General features: G+C 47.2%; 1 protein-coding gene across 1 annotated transcript in view; it reads left to right on the top strand.

The window, feature by feature from the left end:
* The window catches only part of LOC311223299 (protein prune homolog 2-like), a gene marked incomplete at its 5' end in the record, with an annotated part of 49633 nt that overhangs the window by 22155 nt on the left and 3900 nt on the right, over nucleotides 1-23578 (top strand). Inside the window, 4 exons of the mRNA XM_084308091.1 lie at nucleotides 6371-6470; nucleotides 9670-9801; nucleotides 13631-13717; nucleotides 15603-15701. Coding sequence (XP_084164217.1) covers nucleotides 6371-6470; nucleotides 9670-9801; nucleotides 13631-13717; nucleotides 15603-15701 — 418 coding nt within the window. The remainder of the gene's footprint in view (nucleotides 1-6370; nucleotides 6471-9669; nucleotides 9802-13630; nucleotides 13718-15602; nucleotides 15702-23578) is intronic.

Raw genomic sequence — 23578 nt, forward strand, 5'->3', positions numbered from 1 at the left:
ATCCAAGAGCAGGACCTTCCCCCCTACAGCAGGCCGCCCTGAAGCACTCTACAGAGGCTACACCGCCACAACACTGTGTGGCCAGTCGGCGCACCGGGGAGACAACCCCCAAGAGGTTGATCCCTCAATCCTGGCAACAGGTCAAGAGCGTAACTCGACCTGTGCCCGGAGCGCGTGAATATTTTAGGCAACCAACTTGTGTTCAGCGTTTCTCTGATTGGCCACTACGCCCATGTTACCGCGGCAGCGCGAGAGAGCGGCAGTGCGGAAATAGGCTGCATTCTATTGCCATTCTCTGCGACAAACTCTAACCTTAACCAACTCCGAAACAGCGCCTAAACTTAACCCTTCTAACCTTAACCAACTCCGAAACAATGCCTAACCTTAATCCTAACCTTAACCAACTCCGAAACAATGCCTAAACTTAACCATAACCTTAACCAACTCCGAAAGAATATTGCCATGCTCTAAGACAAACTCTAACCATAACCAACTCCGAAACAGCGCCTAAACTTAACCCTTCTAACCTTAACCAACTCCGAAACAATGCCTAACCTTAACCCTAACCTTAACCAACTCCGAAACAATGCCTAAACTTAACCGGCGAAAGAATGCACGTTAAAAAAAAAAGGCGGCGAACCAGTTGAGCTAACCGTCGATGTTAAAAGAGGGGGAATTACGGCTGCATAATGCTGCCGCGGCGCTGCAGGGGCGTGGCTAGACGCAAGTTGGTTACCTTAAATAATTACGCGCCCGGAGCACTGCGGACTAGACAGGCGCCTAAGGGGTCTACTGTGAACAGCACCCCGGCGGAAGGGGCGTTCGGTATGCTGTGCAGCCTCCACAAAACCCGACCCCCTAGAGAGGCCGAGGTAGAGAAGGCTGACACGATTGGCAGACGTCATGAAAAGTGCGGGGGCACACTCACAGGCAGACGGGGTTAACCCCGGCCTAAACCCGAGAGTCGACTCCGCTACCAACACACCGGGGAATCAACCACCCCCTATGTTTAGGAGGCGGTTGTTCCCTTAACCTCCCCAAGAAAAAACTCTGAAACACAACTGCGCGTATACACCGGCTATACAGGCAGTACAAGTGTTTCAGTTTTCAAGAAAGGGTTAACCCAGGCCAACAGGTCGACGAGAACGAGTCCGGACCTGGGCCCGGCGGACCGGGACGTACACAAGGATGCCAGAGGGGTACAATAGAACCACCTCGACAGCCCCCTCCCAGCCCCGCAAAGCAGGGGAAGGGAGGGGCGAAAAAGAATGGAAAAAGACCAGGCCCCTTAGCACAGCGCAAGGTACAACACAATATGGCCCAAGCAACTGCGAAGGATAACTCGTAGTGACTTAACCACGACACACACCTCCATAACATCAAACCCTGCGACGCCCGGGCCAACCCGGCATTTTCCCCCCGAAAAAGCACAAAGTCCTTCAGGGTACCAGAACAGCAGATCTGCGCCCCGGCGGACAACGGGTTAACTGACCTTGTCCTAATCACGCCACCATCCCCAGTCCTAAGAGGGGGGTAGGTACGTGTCTAAAACATCACAGAGGGCGCCACCAAGACGGTCAGAACATGAATGCACCGTGCCCGGTGGCCCACCCCATGGGCGTGAGACCCCTCCGCCAATGTTTCGATCTACTCCGTCATCTCCCCCCAGAGATGAGCGAGAGTTCGTCAAGACTAACCTAGTACACTGGCGCTCGGAAGAGATAAAATCTCCATCCCAGTTGCTCTACAAAAAACGCTGTTTCTATAATGAGCAACCAAGGCGCGCCAGCCCATGCATGGTTCCACACTGAAACACCCAGGGCCAGCGCTATGTACACATCGAGTCCCAAAACACATCAATGGTAATTCTAACAAGAAACCAGATAACGTTCCCTCCATGCCGCCTGGGACGAGCGGTAGGAAGCTGGCCAAAAGACACAGATATGGGCCCCATATGACGGGTCTGAGGGAAAGAAACCCTGCCAACACTGCTCTGTATAAAGAGAGGAGACAGGGAACCCCCAGAGAGACCTCCCACGTGAGTAATAATTGAAAAGATATATGTAAACATTGAGCCACGTGACCAAAAGCTCAACACATATGCAATAGAGAGCAGAGCAGAAAACAAAGTGTCTAATGCACCGCATAACTCAATCTTGACAATGACAGCAGTCCACAACGTGGAGCCTGAAAAAAACTCATGGAAGCCTCACGGCCAATAGAAACGCGCCCACTGACGTATTCTATGGCCGGGGAAATTCCGTGACCCACCTGCCCAAATATGGCGTGGGACCAGGGAACTCCCCCCCCCCCCCCCCCCTCTCCCCACCCTGTGACGCGCTGACCCAATAGCGTGACAGAAAGACCGAAGAACAGGAGGTCCAACCCCCTGGCCAATTAGTCAAATGGGGGGAGGGGTTTATCAGTTCACCCCCTTATGACCCCATACCCCGGATACGATGAAAACAAACAAGCAGCGATGATACCAGTTTACCTAGCATGCTACATGAAAAGCGTATATCCACTAGGATAAGCTCGACCATTTGCACGCCGGCCACAGACGATAAACTCGTTTGTGAAAATGGGTTTTTATACAAGGCTTTAGGCTCATGTGCGAACACGTCACCCGTGTTTATATACTTCACCAAGTAAAGAGAAAACACAGACGTTTAAAGAGAGGGTCAAAAGACCTCGGTACAAGCTACATATGTGATTACTTCTGTAGGCTAACACTCTAACCTGGTTGTGGACTCGATGCCATGTTTCCCAAACGTAACAGAATACACACAGTTCACTCTTACTACTGCAAGAAGAACACAGTCTTCTTCATGATGAGGGAAGACAAGTCTTTCAACCGAGTGCTAGCCACAGGCCTTGCTAAGCACACATACATATAGCGACCAGAAAACAATTTCCAAGAAAACTGTCCTACTCTCTAAGCAAACACACAACCCCACAGCTAAGTGAGGGTGTAGCGGCAACATGCCGGTGCCGCTTCCTGGTGTAGACGGGGAGTGAATCCATACGCGCTCAACGTCCAAAGAAATAGTCTTCCACACATTAAGCTCCGTTATCAGACACCGATGTGGTGATCCGATTTAATTAGAATAGGTAGGTTACATGGGAGGGTTGATCAAAGCGATCCTAAGCATCATATAACCTGGTCTAATTGCTTAAAGTGTTTCCTAAATAAGACTAATCTAAAACGTTCCCGAAGCGTCCTGAAGCGCTGAAGCGTTCTAAGCGTTCTAAGCGTTCTAAAGCGGTAAGAAAATCATATGCCTTCCCCGTCGGCTACAGCCCAACAGCTGATTCCTATCACCTATTTAATGATCTCCGCCGCGCTGTGGCTGATCACCTGACAGGTGCAGGTGATCCACCCACAGTACAACAGAGTCCACCCAACAGGTTACACAGAATCATAACATTCCCATAAATCATTACATTCCCATAAATAGTAACCTTCTATTAATAATAATAATGATAATAATAATACTAATAATAATAATAATAATAATAATAATAATAATAATAATAATCAATAACAAAAAACACTCATTCGGCCTTTACAGAGGGTTTTATACATCGTATCCCCAATATATAGTGAATAAACACACATTTTGTAACAAAAAACAGTCCCTCACCAGGAGGGACTTTTTTATTTAATAACAAAATCATATGTTGGGGGGGGGGGGGGGGGGGGAGTCACTGCCACGGGGAGCCGGCCCGGAGGAACGGTTCTGGGGAGCCTGGTCACGACGATCCCTACCGTTACCTCCGGGCGTGGGGCGACTGGCTGCAGCGGACGAGGCACTCCCTCCACTCCTGACCTTCTTCGCCGAAGGTCCAGCAGCGGCGGCGGTGGTGGCGGAGGCAACGGTCGCGGTCCTCTGCCGGCTTTGCTTCTTCCGGACATCACCGGTGGCATCAGGTCGGGGGAAATGGGGTTGGAGCACAGAGCGCTCCTCCTCCATCTCTCTGCATACTGCCATCATCTGCTGTATGGCCGACCCGAATAGCCCAGCATCGGAGAGGGGGGCCGTGAGCAGCGGAATCCTCTTCTGCTCCGGCACCCGCGCCTGCTCCAGCCAAAGGTGGCGCTGGGAGAGAGTGGCCAGGGCTATCGCCTGCAGCTGGGTTAGGTGCAGGATGGCTCCAGCCGCCTGGGCGTGAAGATATTGTTGATGGTCATCCAATACCGACCCGCCCGCCATCATCCCCGACATGTAGCGTGCTAGCTGCACGATGTTGGAGGTCGCAGCTAGGCTCTGAGTCGTGGCGATGTACACCTGGTCACTCCAATTAGCCAACTGCCAAGCCGATTTCCCTTGGGGAACCGGCTTTCGCAACGGCTCCCACACCATTTCGGGACAAAGTATGGATGCCATCGGGCTATCAAGCCGAGGCACCCCGTCCTTTAGCCCCTGGACCAAACCCGCCACCCGCGTGACTGGCACGTAGGCGGGGGTAAGGCCAACAATGCGGGAGATTTCCTGTCCCTGTGTCACGTCCATCGACGGGAAGAATGGGCAGACAATGCCCGTCTCTCTCACAGGACGACATTGCCAGAGATGACCTATCATGTCATCAGGAACAGGTGCTGGCAGTGGCTGCGGCAACGCCACGCCATTAGCGGCTGCGGCGGCCGCCATGAGCTCGGGGAACAAGGCAAGCAACTCCCCTTGCGTACCTCCCTCCACGTCACTCGCGTCCCTCACGTACGGGAGGCTGCAACGGGCGCCACCATCCGACGCGGCAGATAGCTGGGCATCTTGTCTCAGGGTCGGAGGTTCTAACCCAACCCTGGAGTACAAGGGACCCCAAGGAGATGCAACACTCCCTGCCACTCCCTGAGGGGGAGAGTGATACGTCTCTACTGGGGCTTCGAACAAGAGAGCTCTTGCCCCCTCCATATAATCATCAGTCTCCATCGGAAATGGAGACGAGGCAAGATAACTCTCGTCCGGCTCCAGCACAACATCAAAGCCTGGCCGTTCGCCCCTGCTGCTCGCCGCCTTACGTCGAGAGCGAGCTGAGGCGAAGAGTCTGCGTCTCAAATCCCCTGCCACCAGAGGAGCTGTCGGCCTGTCGGCCGACTGTCCACTGGCGGGGGAACCAGGGCCGGAACCAGGCCATCTCACGGCACCACCGGGCGCCGCCCGGGCGTGTCTGACTGCCACGACCGCGGAGCCAGAGACACCCCACGACGCACAGAGGACGCGGCAATGGTGAAGCGCTGGTGAAGGGTGACGTTGCGAGCGTCCAAACCCTCCGAAGGTGCAAACATTATGTCTTAGCTCTTCTCGTAAATTTGCGAGAGAGTGAAAAATAAGATACAATGTCCACGTAGCTCCTTTCCAACAACTATTTTGGCACTAAACTCAAGTGGTGTATACAGACACTTGTCGGTGGTGAAAATAGGTAAGGAGCTGTTAGTATGGCCACGTCCCCGCTTATGTAGAGGAGAGGATGTGGGTGTGGCCAGGCTTTGTGTGTACATGTGAAGAAATTTATTCAGTATTAGATTGATAAGGGATAGGGTTCCACTAGAGTGCAGAGCGTAAGCTATACGATATATAACCAATATCCATGTGTAAAAACTCGACTACTGCATGGGCGCCGCCATGACAGTTTAGACTGCAGGTAAACAAAACACACCCACAGCGTGTCTCGGCAGGTGACACAGGAGCCAGGACTGCACGAATTAAGTGTCTATTCGCTGGAAATTAATTAATTCACGGCACATTTAATAACATAATTTTTAATAGGGGCATGGGGGAAGGTATCAAGTCTTCTCAAGTCAAAAGGCTCAAGTCCGAGTTGCAAGTCTTTTTTGATTTGGTCAAGTCAAGTCTAAAGTCATCAAATTCGTGACTCGAGCGTAGTGGAGGCCCCTCGTCACTAGGGGGAGCTCGAGGCCCATGGGCCGCGGCCCAAATGGCCCGTTGGTTAATCCGGGCTTGAGAGCAGTAACCTGGTTGCTCACACATTTTGTCTCTGTTTGTACCTGTCTCAGACCGAGAGAGAAAGTGTGTCTCTCCATTGTATCTCTCACTATCACCCTGTGCTGTCTCTCTGTTAACAAAGCTGGTCTGAACAGTCAAATCTGTTAACAAGGCTGGTCTGAACAGTAATCTGTCAACAAGGTCTGAACTGTCTAATCTGTTAAAAAGGTCTGCACTGTCTAATCTGTTAAAAAAAGGTCTGAACAGTCTAATCTGTTAACAAGGTCTGAACTGTCTAATCTGTTAACAAGTGCGCAGAAAGGAAACTGCTGTCCCCGGGTCGTTTCCACTGTTACTCTTCTCATAAATGTGCCCCTCGACACACACAAACACATTGATTATTCTTCCTATGTCCCTGTCTGCAGGTTACTATGGTGACCAGAATGCCATCATAGTTTTTGCTGCCTGTTTCCTGCCAGATAGCGACTGCGACAACTACCCTTATGTCATGGAGAACCTCTTCCTGTGAGTAACCTATAGGAGAGCCAGTTTAGAAACCTTCCTATAGGAGGGCACAGAGTCAGCTTAGAAACCTTCCTATAGGAGGGCACAGAGTCAGCTTAGAAACCTTCCTATAGGAGGGCACAGAGTCAGTTTAGAAACCTTCCTATAGGAGGGCACAGAGTCAGTTTAGAAACCTTCCTATAGGAGGGCACAGAGTCAGTTTAGAAACCTTCCTATAGGAGGGCACAGAGTCAGCTTAGAAACCTTCCTATAGGAGGGCACAGAGTCAGTTTATAAACCTTCCTATAGGAGGGCACAGAGCCAGTTTAGAAACCTTCCTATAGGAGGGCACAGAGTCAGCTTATAAACCTTCCTATAGGAGGGCACAGAGTCAGCTTAGAAACCTTCCTATAGGAGGGCACAGAGTCAGCTTAGAAACCTTCCTATAGGAGGGCACAGAGTCAGTTTAGAAACCTTCCTATAGGAGGGCACAGAGTCAGCTTAGAAACCTTCCTATAGGAGGGCACAGAGTCAGCTTATAAACCTTCCTATAGGAGGGCACAGAGTCAGTTTAGAAACCTTCCTATAGGAGGGCACAGAGTCAGCTTATAAACCTTCCTATAGGAGGGCACAGAGTCATCTTAGAAACCTTCCTATAGGAGGGCACAGAGTCAGCTTAGAAACCTTCCTATAGGAGGGCACAGAGTCATCTTAGAAACCTTCCTATAGGAGGGCACAGAGTCAGCTTAGACACCTTCCTATAGGAGGGCACAGAGTCATCTTAGAAACCTTCCTATAGGAGGGCACAGAGTCAGTTTAGAAACCTTCCTATAGGAGGGCACAGAGTCAGTTTATAAACCTTCCTATAGGAGGGCACAGAGTCTGTTTAGAAACCTTCCTATAGGAGGGCACAGAGTCAGCTTAAAACCTTCCTATAGGAGGGCACAGAGTCAGCTTATAAACCTTCCTATAGGAGGGCACAGAGCCAGCTTAGAAACCTTCCTATAGGAGGGCACAGAGTCAGTTTAGAAACCTTCCTATAGGAGGGCACAGAGTCATCTTATAAACCTTCCTATAGGAGGGCACAGAGTCAGTTTATAAACCTTCCTATAGGAGGGCACAGAGTCATCTTATAAACCTTCCTATAGGAGGGCACAGAGTCTGTTTAGAAACCTTCATATAGGAGGGCACAGAGTCATCTTATAAACCTTCCTATAGGAGGGCACATAGTCAGTTTATAAACCTTCCTATAGGAGGGCACAGAGTCAGTTTAGAAACCTTCCTATAGGAGGGCACAGAGTCAGCTTAGAAACCTTCCTATAGGAGGGCACAGAGTCAGTTTAGAAACCTTCCTATAGGAGGGCACAGAGTCAGTTTAGAAACCTTCCTATAGGAGGGCACAGAGTCAGTTTAGAAACCTTCCTATAGGAGGGCACAGAGTCAGTTTAGAAACCTTCCTATAGGAGGGCACAGAGTCATCTTATAAACCTTCCTATAGGAGGGCACAGAGTCAGTTTAGAAACCTTCCTATAGGAGGGCACAGAGTCAGTTTATAAACCTTCCTATAGGAGGGCACAGAGTCAGTTTAGAAACCTTCCTATAGGAGGGCACAGAGTCAGTTTAGAAACCTTCCTATAGGAGGGCACAGAGTCATCTTATAAACCTTCCTATAGGAGGGCACAGAGTCAGCTTAGAAACCTTCCTATAGGAGGGCACAGAGTCAGCTTAGAAACCTTCCTATAGGAGGGCACAGAGTCAGCTTATAAACCTTCCTATAGGAGGGCACAGAGTCAGTTTAGAAACCTTCCTATAGGAGGGCACAGAGTCAGCTTAGAAACCTTCCTATAGGAGGGCACAGAGTCAGTTTGGAAACATTCCTATAGGAGGGCACAGAGTCAGCTTATAAACCTTCCTATAGGAGGGCACAGAGTCAGCTTAGAAACCTTCCTATAGGAGGGCACAGAGTCATCTTATAAACCTTCCTATAGGAGGGCACAGAGTCAGTTTATAAACCTTCCTATAGGAGGGCACAGAGTCATCTTAGAAACCTTCCTATAGGAGGGCACAGAGTCAGTTTATAAACCTTCCTATAGGAGGGCACAGAGTCAGCTTAGACACCTTCCTATAGGAGGGCACAGAGTCATCTTAGAAACCTTCCTATAGGAGGGCACAGAGTCAGCTTAGACACCTTCCTATAGGAGGGCACAGAGTCATCTTAGAAACCTTCCTATAGGAGGGCACAGAGTCAGCTTAGAAACCTTCCTATAGGAGGGCACAGAGTCAGTTTATAAACCTTCCTATAGGAGGGCACAGAGTCAGCTTAAAACCTTCCTATAGGAGGGCACAGAGTCAGTTTAGAAACCTTCCTATAGGAGGGCACAGAGTCAGTTTATAAACCTTCCTATAGGAGGGCACAGAGTCAGCTTATAAACCTTCCTATAGGAGGGCACAGAGTCAGTTTATAAACCTTCCTATAGGAGGGCACAGAGTCAGCTTAGACACCTTCCTATAGGAGGGCACAGAGTCATCTTAGAAACCTTCCTATAGGAGGGCACAGAGTCAGCTTAGAAACCTTCCTATAGGAGGGCACAACGTCAGCTTAGAAACCTTCCTATAGGAGGGCACAGAGTCAGCTTAGAAACCTTCCTTTAGGAGGGCACAGAGTCAGTTTAGAAACCTTCCTATAAGAGGGCACAGAGTCATCTTATAAACCTTCCTATAGGAGGGCACAGAGTCAGCTTAGAAACCTTCCTATAGGAGGGTACAGAGTCACATTTAGAAACCTTCCTATAGGAGGGCACAGAGTCACATTGCACATTGCCCAGACCTTATCGGAGACAGGTTAGTATATGAGGCTCTGTATTTATTCATATACCTTTTGTTTGTGTGTTTGTCTGTGTCTGTGCATGTGTGAGCCTGTCTGTCTGTCTGTCTGTCTGTCTGTCTGTCTGTCTGTCTGTCTGTCTGTCTGTCTGTCTGTCTGTCTGTCTGTCTGTCTGTCTGTCTGTCTGTCTGTCTGTCTGTCTGTCTGTCTGTCTGTCTGTCTGTCTGTCTGTCTGTCTGTCTGTCTGTCTGTCTGTCTGTCTGTCTGTCTGTCTGTCTGTCTGTCTGTCTGTCTGTCTGTCTGTGTGTGTGTGTGTGTGTGTGTGTGTGTGTGTGTGTGTGTGTGTGTGTGTGTGTGTGTGTGTGTGCGTGCGTGCGTGTGTGTGTGGGTCTACAGGTATGTAATCAGCACATTAGAGTTGATGGTGGCTGAGGACTATATGATAGTGTATCTGAATGGAGCCACGCCTCGACGCAGAATGCCTGGCTTCAACTGGATGAAGAGATGCTACCAAATGATAGACAGGAGGTAGGACAACACAGACACACACACGCACATGTTACAGGCAGGGGCGTAGCTGGGGGGGGGGGGGGGGTAGCTTAGGATGATGCCAAGGGCCCAGCACTTTTTTTTTTTTTTTAGACATCACTCAGGTGTATGATTGATGCTCTCATTGATACTATGTTTGTTTCTGAAGTGTGTGTGTGTGTGTGTGTGTGTGTGTGTGTATGTGTGTGTGTGTGTGTGTGTGTGTGTGTGTGTGTGTGTGTGTGTGTGTGTGTGTGTGTGTGTGTGTGTGTGTGTGTGTGTGTGTGTGTGTGTGTGTGTGTGTGTGTGTGTGTGTGTGTGTTAAATGGCTGCATAAAGCAAGCATTTGTTGACTCGCATTTTGATAAGAGTATTAAAACTTGGAACTTGAAAAAGATCTGTTTAAGGTAGAAAAAAAAGAGATTTTTTTTTATTCAGACTGTCCAGGTCCGCTCCCACCACAGAGCTTGCTTTTTTGACCAGTTTGTTTATTTTGTGTGTGTTGGTGTTGCCCCCCCCCCCCCCCCCCCCCCCAGCATACCACAGCGAAGAAGAGGGCACCAGCAACCACAGACTGGTAGAACATCTGCAGACATTAAAATACCTGAGCCTTCTCAGGAAGAACAGTCTGCTCTGTCCCTTCCTGTAGAGCCTCGATGTTGTTCGTCCAGTCCAGTTTACTATCACTTGACCCAGTTGTTTCCAGCCTAGTGCGACTCAAGGTTCTTTGGTAGACTATTGCATTGGTCCATTAATTGAAGATGAACGCAATGCGACATCCTTTACTAGGCTCACCCACCAACAGTGCAGGTGCTGAACTGCTGATCCGAATGTATAGGTAAAAACCATATTATGCGTTTTCATCAATAAATAAATGGCCAAAAAATAATTCGTTACGTTCTGGTCATCAATTCAAAAGCATATTCATCATTACAGTACACATTCTACCCTTTTAGGATACCCTGGTTCACTTCAATAGCATTTTCTTTTCAAATGTAGTTATCCAGCATTATGTACTGTACATTGTAATTAATTATGTCTTTATGCATATTTGGTGTCTTAAATATAAGCACGTGAAAAGTGAGCATTCTCCTGTTAACCTCTGTCTAGGCATATTGGAAGAGAACATCGTATCTGTCTTCTTTTAATAACACTGTCATTCTAATTGTCTGTCAAACAATTCCTTACATCATCAATAGCTGTTACCTTTATCATCATTCGTTTATCATCAGTCATATCCACTATTCTATAGTGCACAGGAATACCTCAACACCTCTGTGTCACTCATATTTGTGTTCCAGCTCAAGTTCGTTTGAACCTTTAATCAAATGTGCATCGAAAGTGCATTTATATATATATATGTACACAGTAAATTCCGCAGAGTAAATTTTACTCAAACTGAGTAAATTTTACTCAAACTGAGTAAAATCTTACTCAGTTTGAGTAAAATGTACTCAGTTTGAGTAAAATTTTGTTATGGTTTGTAACCGACCCCAATCGCACAACACAAGACAGGTATGAGAGTAAGCCAAAACAGGGCAAATATTTATTATAGAACAAAAAGCGGCACAGTCCCTTTAAGGGAAAACACAAAAACACTAGAGTCAAGCAAAACTGGAAAATGCGGCACTGTGCCTTTAAGAGGCGAACAGGCTAAGGGACTAAGGCTAAGGGCCAGGGCTAAGGACCAGGGCTAAGTGTCAGGGCCAAGAACAGGGGCACTGGAGAGGGGGACAGGGACAGAGGCCCGGAGAGGCGGGCTGGAGACAGGGACAGAGAACAGGGTTAAGGCCTTGGACAGGGCGAGGGCCAGAGCTGCTTACAGGGATGAGGACAGGGTTCCGACGGCGGAGGCCTGGCACGGGGACAGGGGCCCGACGGCGGAGGCCTGGCACGGGGACAGGGGCCCGACGGCGGAGGCCTGGCATGGGGACAGGGGCCCGACGGCGGAGGCCTGGCACGGGAACAGGGGCCCGACAGCGGGGCCTGGCACGGAGATCCTCCTCCTCCTCTTCGGATGCTGCAGACGGGCAGCGCAGAACAAAGGGGGTCCCAGGGGACCGGGATGGGAACACGCCGTCCTCCCGTGGAATGCTAGGGAGCGACGACGAGCCTGGGTCCAAGGGGAACGGGATGGGCACACGCCGTCCTCCCGTGCAATACTAGGGAGCGACGACGAGCCTCACCCCCAGGAACGAGGATCACGAAGAGACGCCTTCCTCCCGTGGAATCGGGAGCGATGACGAGCCGGCTTGACGTCTGGAGTGGGAACACTGGAAAACCTCCCGTAGAGAATTAGAGAGCGAAGACGGTGTCCCACTCCAGGCAAACGGCGACAGGTGGTGATGGCTGGCACGTCGTCTCACGCCGGAGACGCGGCAGGTGATGGTAACGTACAGGATGGTAACGTACAGAACTCCATGAACACAGAGTGTACACAGATACAGATACAGAACGAACACAGAGTCCAGAACACAGAACGACCCGACAAGGACTGGAGGGGAGTCTGCAACCTATGTACTCTCCCGAGGTGATTGCAAACTCCCAACAGGTGCGTGAAGGTAGAGGATCAAGGATGTCCAAGGGTGGGGGCTGGTGAAGAGTAGAGGAGAGTAAATCATCGCAAGGGTGGGGGCTGGTGAAGAGTAGAGGAGAGTAGACAGGGAAAACACAGGAAAAAGGTCCAGGGACAGGCGAATCCTCACAGATTTACTCTGCGGAATTTACTGTGTATATGGCCGATCTCAGCCTTACTAGGAATTTGCTAAACCGTGGCCATGGTGAAACCCAAAGGAATAGATTTATATTTACATTTAACGGACAGCGGGATAGAAAGAGAGAGAGAGAGAGAGAGAGAGAGAGAGAGAGAGAGAGAGAGAGAGAGAGAGAGAGAGAGAGAGAGAGAGAGAGAGAGAGAGCGCACGTGGGACAGCTCCAGTGCCTAGCTAACTTCTAGCTAGTGTGGCCTAATTCTAGTCCTCTAAACCACCTTTTAACACTTGTACCAAATATGTCAATATTCATTTACCAAACAACATTTCAACTCAAACAGTACATATTTCCCAAGCATAACCTTTATAATCCCCTTGGAGATACTTAGCTCCGACACTTTAATGATTAATGGGAAATTGTATTACAACACTCTATTTTAATGTACCACGAGACACGGCACCATCAATAGACGGTTAACTTCTAAATCACTTTACTTGTCGTCTTAAACTTCTTAAACTTGACTCAAACATCACCTCATTGGGCTCTCAACATTGCATGTATCATTGTTAACCTTTATGTGTGTTTTGTAATGTATTACCCACCTATGAAACAGGTTGTAGTTAGTCATGGACAAAAGGAGGCGCGGACATGATGTTACTGATTCTGAATCCTCTCAGTTGTGAGGATCAGCTCGCCTCATGCGCCTGTAGGTAGCAAAGTACGGTTCCCTAGAAAGCGAAGTTACTGAACACAAGTCCTATACTGCCACCTATTGACCAAATTATATTAATGTTGTCCATTAAGTATGACATGACTGTTCTACCTTGTTTCTGATGGAGGTAATCCTGTACCAATATTATGTTCATACCGTTTTGACACATAATCTAATGATATTAACGTGATACCACTTCTAGTGGGCACCACACACACACACACACACACACACACACACACACACACACACACACACACACACACACACACACACACACACACACACACACACACACACACACACATACACACACACACAGGTATACGCAGAGTAAAGAGGACAACTCTACAGCAGGTCCAGCTGATGTGATTTCTTGTTCTCTCATCCTGTTTGTTCTGTCAGGTTGAAGAAGAACCTCAAGTCTTTCATCATCGTTCATCCCTCCTGGTTCATAAGGACTGTCCTGGGAATAACCCGGCCCTTTATAAGGTAGCTGTCCTGCCTGCCTGCCTGCCTGCCTGCCTGCCTGCCTGCCTGCCTGCCTGCCTGCCTGCCTGCCTGCCTGTCTGTCTGTCTGTCTGTCTGTCTCTCTATCTGTCTGTCTGTCTGTCTGTCTGTCTGTCTGTCTGTCTGTCTGTCTGTCTGTCTGTCTGTCTGTCTGCATGCCTGTCTAGCTGTCTATAATGTCTGTCTGTCTGTCTGTCTGCATGCCTGTCTAGCTGTCTATAATGTCTGTCTGTGTGTCTATACTCACTCACTCACATGTAGCCACTCTGCCCCTGGTGGCAGCTCACAAACATGGCACTTTGTAGAAGACCAGTTCAATACATGCAAAAACACCTTCTGTCACTCTCTCTCCCTGTCTGTCTGCCTGTCTGTTTGCCTGTCTGTCTGTCTGTCAGTCACTCTCTACCTGAAATCCCAACCGTGACAACGTCTGATTAGCTCTTTGATAAACTAAGCTATCGTGGTGCAAATGTTCTCTGATAACAAGTTAACGTCATCATCACACAGCCAGACAGGTGAAACATAGCAAAGGCCTCCTCTGGTTAGTCTTGTTAGTCCTCGTTATCAAGATGGTGGCAGAGTGCACCAACTTCTCTTTAGACAGACTTTGGTTCTAGTCTACCAGTTCACATGTTATCTGTCTGTCTGTCTGTCTGTCTGTCCGTCCGTCCGTCCGTCCGTCCGTCTGTCTGTCTGTCTGTCTGTCTGTCTGTCTGTCTGTCTGTCTGTCTGTCTGTCTGTCAGTCATTCTCTCTACATGTCTGTTTGTCTGTCCGTCCGTCTGTCTGTCTGTCTGTCTGTCTGTCTGTCTGTCTGTCTGTCTGTCTGTCTGTCTGTCTGTCTGTCTGTCTGTCTGTCTGGCTGTCTGTCTGAAATCCAAATATGTGATACTCCCAGACTTTCCCCAATGAAGACAAGGAACTAAAAACCTAGCAATAGGGGAAAAAAGCACCACAGGTGGTGTGGAGGAGAGACACCTCAGATGGGCCGCTCAAAGGGGATCCCCAACAGGATGTCGATGATAATATAGTTTTGCAATGGATGATAGATGGATGGAGAATAGAACAGGCGAATAATTGGAATGAATGTATCTAAGGTACTGTGACGCGCCTGGTGGTGTTCAAGCTCGACACGGACCAAGACAAACAATTTCAATGTCCACACAAGCACAATTTCAATAAATAAATTATAGTTATTGTTTAACAGAACAACTCCAATGGGCAATAGGGTAATCGTATAACAGTCCAGGGTCAAAACACGTATCAGGCTCTCGTACAAAAAAAGGATTGTTCAATATTTGTCTTCCGGTCCAGGGTCAGTACACAAGAGAGGTTTCTCAGCCAGTCTAGGGTCCAGTACACAATGAACACCTTCTCGTCTTCACCTCTCCTCTTAACTACCTCTCACCTCACAATCACTCTCTCTCTGTACTCCGCTCCTACCTCACCTCCACTCAACCATACTCTGTATGTCTTTTATGTTATGTGTGTCTGGTGTGTGTGCGTGTGGGATGTGGGTGATCTCGTGGTGCACAGGTGTGTTAGTCATAATTCAATCAGCTGCCTAATTGCTTCTGCTCTCCGCGTGTCAGTAGTATCTCCCATCCTTCACGTAGCCATGGGACGGGGGATGATATCTGCCACAGTACATATGAAAATTATACTTTTTTATTAAATAAATTGAGCTAAGAACAACAAAAAAAACATATGAAAACTGAGGGCAATGTAATGTCTCTCTCTCTCACACACACTGTCTCTGACTGTCTCTATTTTTCTGTCTCTCTCTCTCCTTCTCTCTCTCTCTCTCTCTCTCTCTCTATCTCTCTCTATATATATATATATCTTTGTGTGTCCTGTTCCTCCTACAGCTCTAAGTTCAGCAGTAAGATCAAGTATGTCAACAGCCTGGCTGAGCTGCGAGGGATTATTCCAATGGAATACATCCATATTCCACCCAGCATCATCAAGTAAGTCAGCATAGAGCTCTTATTCTGAAGGTCAGCATACAGCTCTTATTCTGAAGGTCACCATACAGCTCTTATTCTGAAGGTCAGCACACAGTTTTTATTCTGATGGTCAGCATACAGCTCTTATTCTTTTTTTTGTATCTACTTTTTCTCCCTTTTTTCTATTTTTCTCCCATCCCAATTTCGTATCGTCCAATTCTACCCTCCCCTGTCTCGAACGCTGTTTGGCCATGCCTCCCACAAGCCGGCTGTAATGTGGTCAAAGCCATACATTGCACGAGTCCCCTCCGGTACTCGAGGTAGCAGCCGTCGCATCTTTTCACCTGCACAGCGCGATCTTTCAGCGTCGGGGGTCTGCGCTTTGGAGAGACGCCGCCCCCGTCGCTTCCTGATTCTGCTGCGCAGGCGCACCAACCGACCTGTAGGAGTCGCTGTCCACAACGTCCGATCCCCACCCATCAGCTTCCCACCCCCTAATACTGGCAAATGTATTAGTATGAACGACCAGCAAAGCTGAATGCAATGCGGAGAGCTGGGCTCGAACCCAGCGTCTCCTGCATTGGTGGTGAGCGCCTTGCCCACTGCACCACCTAGCCGCCCTATACAGCTCTTATTCTGAAGGTCAGTGTACAGCTCTTATTCTGAAGGTCAGTGTACAGCTTTTATTCTGAAGGTCACCATACAGCTCTTATTCTGAAGGTCAGTGTACAGCTTTTATTCTGAAAATGAGCATACAGCTCTTATTCTGAAGGTCACCATAGTAGTAGTAGTAGTAGTAGTTTATTTATTTCAGTCATCATCACACACAGTACAATATACATCATCATTTATCAATATTTGATTATTTACAGTGACTGAAAAAGGTACAGACTGAAGCATAGTGCTTATATGTGCCTGTCCTATATTCTTACCAAAAAATACAAAATGTTTTACTCCAAAACAGTATTCTAAATAAAAGAAGCAAAACAGTATTTTTCACCCTTGTAGTTTCAAAAATAGCTTTACAAACTTTTTTCTTAAAAACCAAAATCAGTGTACAGCTCTTATTCTGAAGATCAGCATACAGCTGAAGGGCCTCCAAAGTGGGGGATTGTATGGAGTAGATGCTTGATCCCACTGCCTGGAAGAATATTCTTTATAGATAGTAGGAGTGGTTAAGGTTAGGTTGAGGGTTAGGGATAGGTTTATAAAAAACATTTATGGTGAACTAGGGGTGCACGATATTGATTTTTTTACCCCGATATCGATACCGATAACTTTCTGCTCCTCAAAGTCGATACCGATACCGATAACCGATATATATATATATTTATTGTATTATAATTTTTTCTTTTTTATGTATATTCCTGTAGTGTTGACCTAACCAGATTTATCATGACATGAGCGTTACTACTATGAACAAAACAAAGCCAAGAGAACAGTTTTGACTTCAAATAAAGTGACTATATTTATTTTTCCAAATAAATATAATTTTAGTCAATCACAAAATTCACAATCCGTCAATGTCATTAACACTTTCTATGCCGGCCTTGTTTACCTTTTTACCCCGTTGAATGCCATCATCCACTTAAATGTTAGCGTTAAAAACGCATAATCTATGTTTTAAATTATGGCTATGTGTCTAATCTGCCCGTCGCTTATCAATGACTTGTTTGCAGTCAACATTGTCGAAACGGATTGTTTTTTAATCGGTTCATATCCTTTTTATAGCATTTCGAAAAGCTATCGTTCTCTCGAAAACTTTCGGGAAAATTGAAACATTCCCCCATAAACGGCATTTATTGGAATATTCTCGAATACACTAGACACGTTGTCATTTGTCGGTCTATTTATGAATCGTATTCAAATAAACGCTAGATTATCGATAGTATATGTGTACTTATGCACGCTATAGAGGCGGGCTGAAAAATCTATTCTCTTGTTTCCTCAAGATCACACACACACACACACACACACACACACACACACACACACACACACACACACACACATACACACATAGGGACACGCTGTTATCTCAGTGAATACAGCTCCGATTACCCCAAGACTGGTAACATAGACTCCTTACCTTAGATCAGATGTTCTCCAAAAAGATTATTCCAATTCCTGATCGCCATTCCAAATATCGATCGCGTTTATTGGTTGATTATTGGCTGCTGTAAATATATATTCCAGGCTGCTTTCCATCTCGCGATCAGATCCCTCATCATCAGACGGCTCGCCAGCACAATGGAGCCAGTTGGCTCCACCTCTACAGATCCCACAGGGATCTCCCAGTATAATCGACTGACCTGCAGTTACACAGGGATAGACGATAGGGGGCGGTTTTTTCCCATCGGAGCTCCTGGAGGGGCTGCTGTACCAACGGGAGACTCGGTTGATGAAATATGAATTCAGATCGCTAATAAAAAAATCAAACGACAAATCGCATCGTCGGGGGGCATGATAAGACGACAATTCTCGTCGTCGACATTCAAAGTGTTAACAATGTGTTTCCCTGAACAATGAGTGGACTAAAAACCAACAGGTATTGTACTTTGTCAGTAGGGATGGGTACCGTTCACATTTGAACCGATACGGTACCGGTACCTGTGAATCGATACCGGTACCCAACGGTACCTTTTTTCTGTACTTTAGTCTCTAAAAATGTAATCTACCTACCTCAGTTGTAAAAAAAATAAATCCAAACTTCAAATAACCACATTTTCGACAGTTTTCGGCTTGCCATTGCCCCGACTGCTTTGTTGTTGAATTAAGTCAAATCCTAAGTAAGCATATATTGTGTGTGTGAATGTTGACATGAAAAGAAAAAAGTAAAAAAAAAAAAAAGTGTACAAACATTTAAATAATTTTTTTTTTTTTATCAGAGCTATCAATCATTTTATCAGGTTTATCGGGATGACGTCATAATTGCTGATATTGGCCCCATAATTATCGTGCATCCCTATGGTGAACATAATGTTGACTTGCGCCTTTGCAGCTTGTGTGAGGGTTTCGGTGTGGTATAGAAGAGGAGACCCCAAATGCAAGAACACGAGCAGAGAGAGAAGAAGCTGAGACGACGGGATAAAGTGAACAGGCTTTTACTGAGCAGTTGCAAACAAGGATACACGTTGAAACTGTTACAAAACAAAAGCGAACTGCAAAACCCGAAAACAAACAATACTCAGCAGAGCTGGCATAAATGTAGCCCCTTACGTGACTGCGATCTGCAAGCCAGGGGCTTTTGGTATCCGCAGTCACTTTTAGCTATGTACCTACCAGGCTAGTTTGGACCACCAAGCGCTGCTTCTGAGCTGGGGGTGGGTCAGAATTTCAGATATGAATTTCAAAAGGTACCCAGCGTACAATATGGGTTTCACACAGCGAGGCGCTGGGGTCTGAAAGCTCGGAGTTGCTAATAAACAGTTGAAATCATTGTTACCAAACGAGTGGTACTTACAGAGCGAGCCGTGTATTTCCGCCGTTGGTGTCACAGCGCACCAGGCAGCCAAATAGCCTGGTGCGCATACGCTGTATTAACACTTAGAGAAAAATAAATAAATAAATAAAAAAATATAACCCTGACTAACCTTACTGTCATACACTTGTCCTAATAAACTAACCTACACTGTAACACGCAACACTTTGATAAACATTGTTACTCAGCTGATAGAGTTGTACCCTTCTTGCTGTCTTGTCGTACAGAACTTGTAAGTCGCTTTGGATAAAAGCGTCAGCTAAATGACTAAATGTAAATGTAAATGTAAATATGTAAAAGAGATGAACCTTTAAAGGAACATCAAAAGGATACCTTAAAGGAAACATATGAAAAGGATAAACCTTTCAGGAACATATGTAAAGATAAACCTTTTAAGGAAACATGTAAAGATAAACCTTTTAAAAAGACAAGCTAAAACTCACCACACAACATGAACAGAGACAACAACAAGGCATTAAAGGAATCCAGCAAACCTAGACTAACATGCCATAGACTCAGAGAGTCCAGTATCTGGAGTTGCTGCGTTTGGCCACCAGAGGGCGGCAGAAAACCACTGTTCATATTGTTTGGGCATGATCCCTGGCTGGGACCATGACAGCTTGGCCAAAAAGTGACAACCGCCAATAAAAGGCCAATGCCCCTGTGTGATCTAGCATCAACCATTGTAGATTGTAGTGGTCCCTCCTCCTGCTGTGATTGGCTCAGCTTGCCAGTCTGACCATGTGCCCTTAGATGACCTTTCATTGACCTGTCATTCAGTGACGAGCCGAAATATTCTTCATTAAAAAACAAGGGTTGAAGGCTGTCTGACCTTTACCCCCCTTTCTCCCTCCCATCTAAGGCTTGAAGAGGACAGGGGTATACACACATTTGCATGCACGAGGTAAATCAACTAGTCTGCCTGTACCGGTCAAACCTATTGAGCACTGCTGCATTCTGGGCCTGCAGTATGTTGTATCCTCCTGACCTCGAACGTCTCCCTTCCCAAGATTCCCTGCTCTAGCGAAGTCCTCCTCTAAGGCAGATGCTGATTGGATGACCTCTCCCCCTCAGCCTGTGATGTGTCCTACCCTCTAACCCGTGTCTATACTTTCCGTAGCCGCATTTCTGGCAGACGCTCTCTGATTGGCCGACGCCAGTTTCTACACTGGTTAGGCTTAGGCACTCTTCGAAGTTGGTTAAGGTTAGAGTTTGTCTTAGAGCGTGACGGCAAGTTCTTTCGACGGTTAAGCTTAGGCACTCTTTCGAAGTTGGTTAAGGTTAGAGTTTGTCTTAGAGCATGGCGATAGAACGCCAGGTAGTTTGCAGGCTGTTCGACGCGGAAATGGGCAAAGACACAGCTCGTCACGCGATTGGGCAAACATGTCAGTAGCCAATCAGAGAGCGTCAGTCAGTGCCAATCAGAGAGCGTCTGCCAGAAATGCGGCCTACGGAAAGTATAGACTCCTCTAACCCATTGCCTTCTAGCTGTCCTTGACCTCTGTGGTGTCTGTGGAGCTACATTTCCCATAGCCTCCCTCACCTTGACCTTTGACCTAACTCTAACCTGACCCCTCCACTCGTAATGGTGTCCGTTCCTGGGTAGGAGGAAAAACCCAGTACAACCCAGTGCTGGGATTAGTACACCGGTTCTGTATCAAGTGTCTCAAAATCACTAGGAAACATGCTGACAGTTTGACTATGAGACAAAAAATAGTCCTACCTCAGAGTCGTTATGAAGCGTCCTACCTCAGAGTAGGATATGAGAGGTCGTTATGAAGCGTTCTACCTCAGAGTAGGACATGAGAGGTCGTTATGAAGCGTCCTACCTCAGAGTAGGACATGAGAGGTCGTTATGAAGCGTTCTACCTCAGAGTAGGACATGAGAGGTCGTTATGAAGCGTCCTACCTCAGAGTAGGACATGAGAGGTCGTTATGAAGCGTTCTACCTCAGAGTAGGACATGAGAGGTTGTTATGAAGCGTTCTACCTCAGAGTAGGACATGAGAGGTCGTTATTAAGCGTCCTACCTCAGAGTAGGACATGAGAGGTCGTTATGAAGCGTCCTACCTCAGAGTAGGACATGAGAGGTCGTTATGAAGCGTTCTACCTCAGAGTAGGACATGAGAGGTCATTATGAAGCGTTCTACCTCAGAGTAGGACATGAGAGGTCGTTATGAAGCGTTCTACCTCAGAGTAGGACATGAGAGGTCGTTATGAAGCGTTCTACCTCAGAGTAGGACATGAGAGGTCGTTATGAAGCGTTCTACCTCAGAGTAGGACATGAGAGGTCGTTATGAAGCGTTCTACCTCAGAGTAGGACATGAGAGGTCGTTATGAAGCGTTCTACCTCAGAGTAGGACATGAGAGGTCGTTATGAAGCGTTCTACCTCAGAGTAGGACATGAGAGGTCGTTATGAAGCGTTCTACCTCAGAGTAGGACATGAGAGGTCGTTATGAAGCGTTCTACCTCAGAGTAGGACATGAGAAGTCGTTATGAAGCGTTCTACCTCAGAGTAGGACATGAGAGGTCGTTATGAAGCGTTCTACCTCAGAGTAGGACATGAGAGGTCGTTATGAAGCTTCCTACACACACTTTCAGCACGGCGTAGAAGTTCTTCTTTGAGAAAGAATGACTCTCTGAATGGTTTTTTTATGACACCCACAACTTTAAATGATGATGATGTCTTGTATAATTGTGCCATACACATTCAAAGAGATTATAGGCCTTTCTAGATCATTAGTGGAAAATGGCACCACTGAGGTGGATCCAGTGCTGTATCCTGCATGGTGCGTAGGCCTATTTAGTTTTGTGTTATAATAATCTCTCTTCATAGACTCTGAATATGCCTTGGCTATAATACTTTAGTAACAGAGCACCCTGCTGGCGGCCCGCCTGCTATTTGACCACAGCATCAAGGATCATGTCATTTGTGTCCATATCCAGACAAAATTTCATCTGTGACCCAACAATTGTGTTCCTGTGTGTGCCGCCCATTGCATGTGTGTGTCGCTGCATGACGACATTTGTTAATGTGTGCAATGAATAAAGACTTCTTCAAAAAGTCCAGTTTAATCTTTAATCTTAGTATCACTTGGAGTTGACAAATATGCATTGTATTGGTTATGGATGCAAATGACATAATCCTTGATGTTGTGGTCTAATAGCAGGGCGGGGCAGCAGGGTACTCTGTTACTGCAGACCATCAGCACTGCCAAAGCATTGGTCTGAATTATTATAGCCAAGGCATATTCAGAAACTATGCTTGGGGCAACAATCTTAATATGACACTGACACCAACCAATAATGGCAATAAAGGTTTTGTTGGTGACAGTAGAGATGGTTAGCCGCGAGGGACCCAAATCGTTGCAGCATTTTTCCTGTTGCCAAAGAAGTTACAAGAACGTTGGTTGTTGCAGGTAACAGTGGCGACTGATTTGTAGTCCGTCCCGCATAGTCAGGCCTCTCTCCACACTACGTCAGTGCTGTGCCAGTGCAGGAGAGGAGTCTGGGGTCCATTATGAAAAGAAAACTAAAACTAAAATGTTCTGGGTTGTTTGTATTTCTCAAAACAATCACATTAGAGCGGCCGGGTAGCGCAGCGGACTGAGCGTCTGTCTACCACCACAGAGCCAGTGGGATCGAATCCGGCTGTGGTGCCTCCGGCTTGGCCGAACGTCCATACTAACACAATTGGCAGTGTTAGCGGGTGGGAAACCCGGCGAGGGTGGGTCCTGGTTGTTGTAAACAACGACTCCTACAGTTCAGTCGGGGCGCCTGCACAGCAAGGGAAGGATCTGGGAGAGGTAGTGTGACCTTTCACACGTTACACTCCCCCAGTGAGAGTCCATGCTGCCAGGTGAAAAGAAGCGGTGGGCTGGCTACACATGTGTCGGAGGAAGCATGTGATAGTCTCCGCCCTCCCAGACCGACGGTAGGGGGTAGAGTGCGCAACGACCAGGAAGGCGAGTGGGAATTGGCATAACGACTAACATTGGGATGGGAGAAAAACGAAAAAAGAAGGGGGGAAAAGATAATAAAAAAAATAAAAATAAAATCACATTAATCTAGTGTGGTGCTAAGCCTAAAATGTCGGAGCCAATCGGAGGCTTACGTACTGTATACGCTGTGAGCCAATTGGAGGCTTACATATACGCTGTGAGCCAATTGGAAGCTTATACGCTGTGAGGCCGACTACTGTGAGTGTGAGGAGGGTGATTTTAGGAAAGAAGCGTCTGTGCTCAGTAAGCCTATTCTGGATCAGTAACAGTTCAGTTCCAGTTCTGGGTAGTTCTGTGTGATGCTGCCCACTCCTTGTTATTCCTCCTACTCTGCTGACCTTCCCAACCCCCCCCCCCCCCCCCCCCCCCGAGGCAGTATGGATGTATTAATTCCCAGCGGCTGCATGTGTACTGAC

This window comes from Notolepis coatsorum, assembly GCF_963971535.1.
Source record: "Notolepis coatsorum genome assembly, chromosome: 2".
NCBI classification, from domain to species: Eukaryota; Metazoa; Chordata; class Actinopteri; order Aulopiformes; family Paralepididae; genus Notolepis; species Notolepis coatsorum.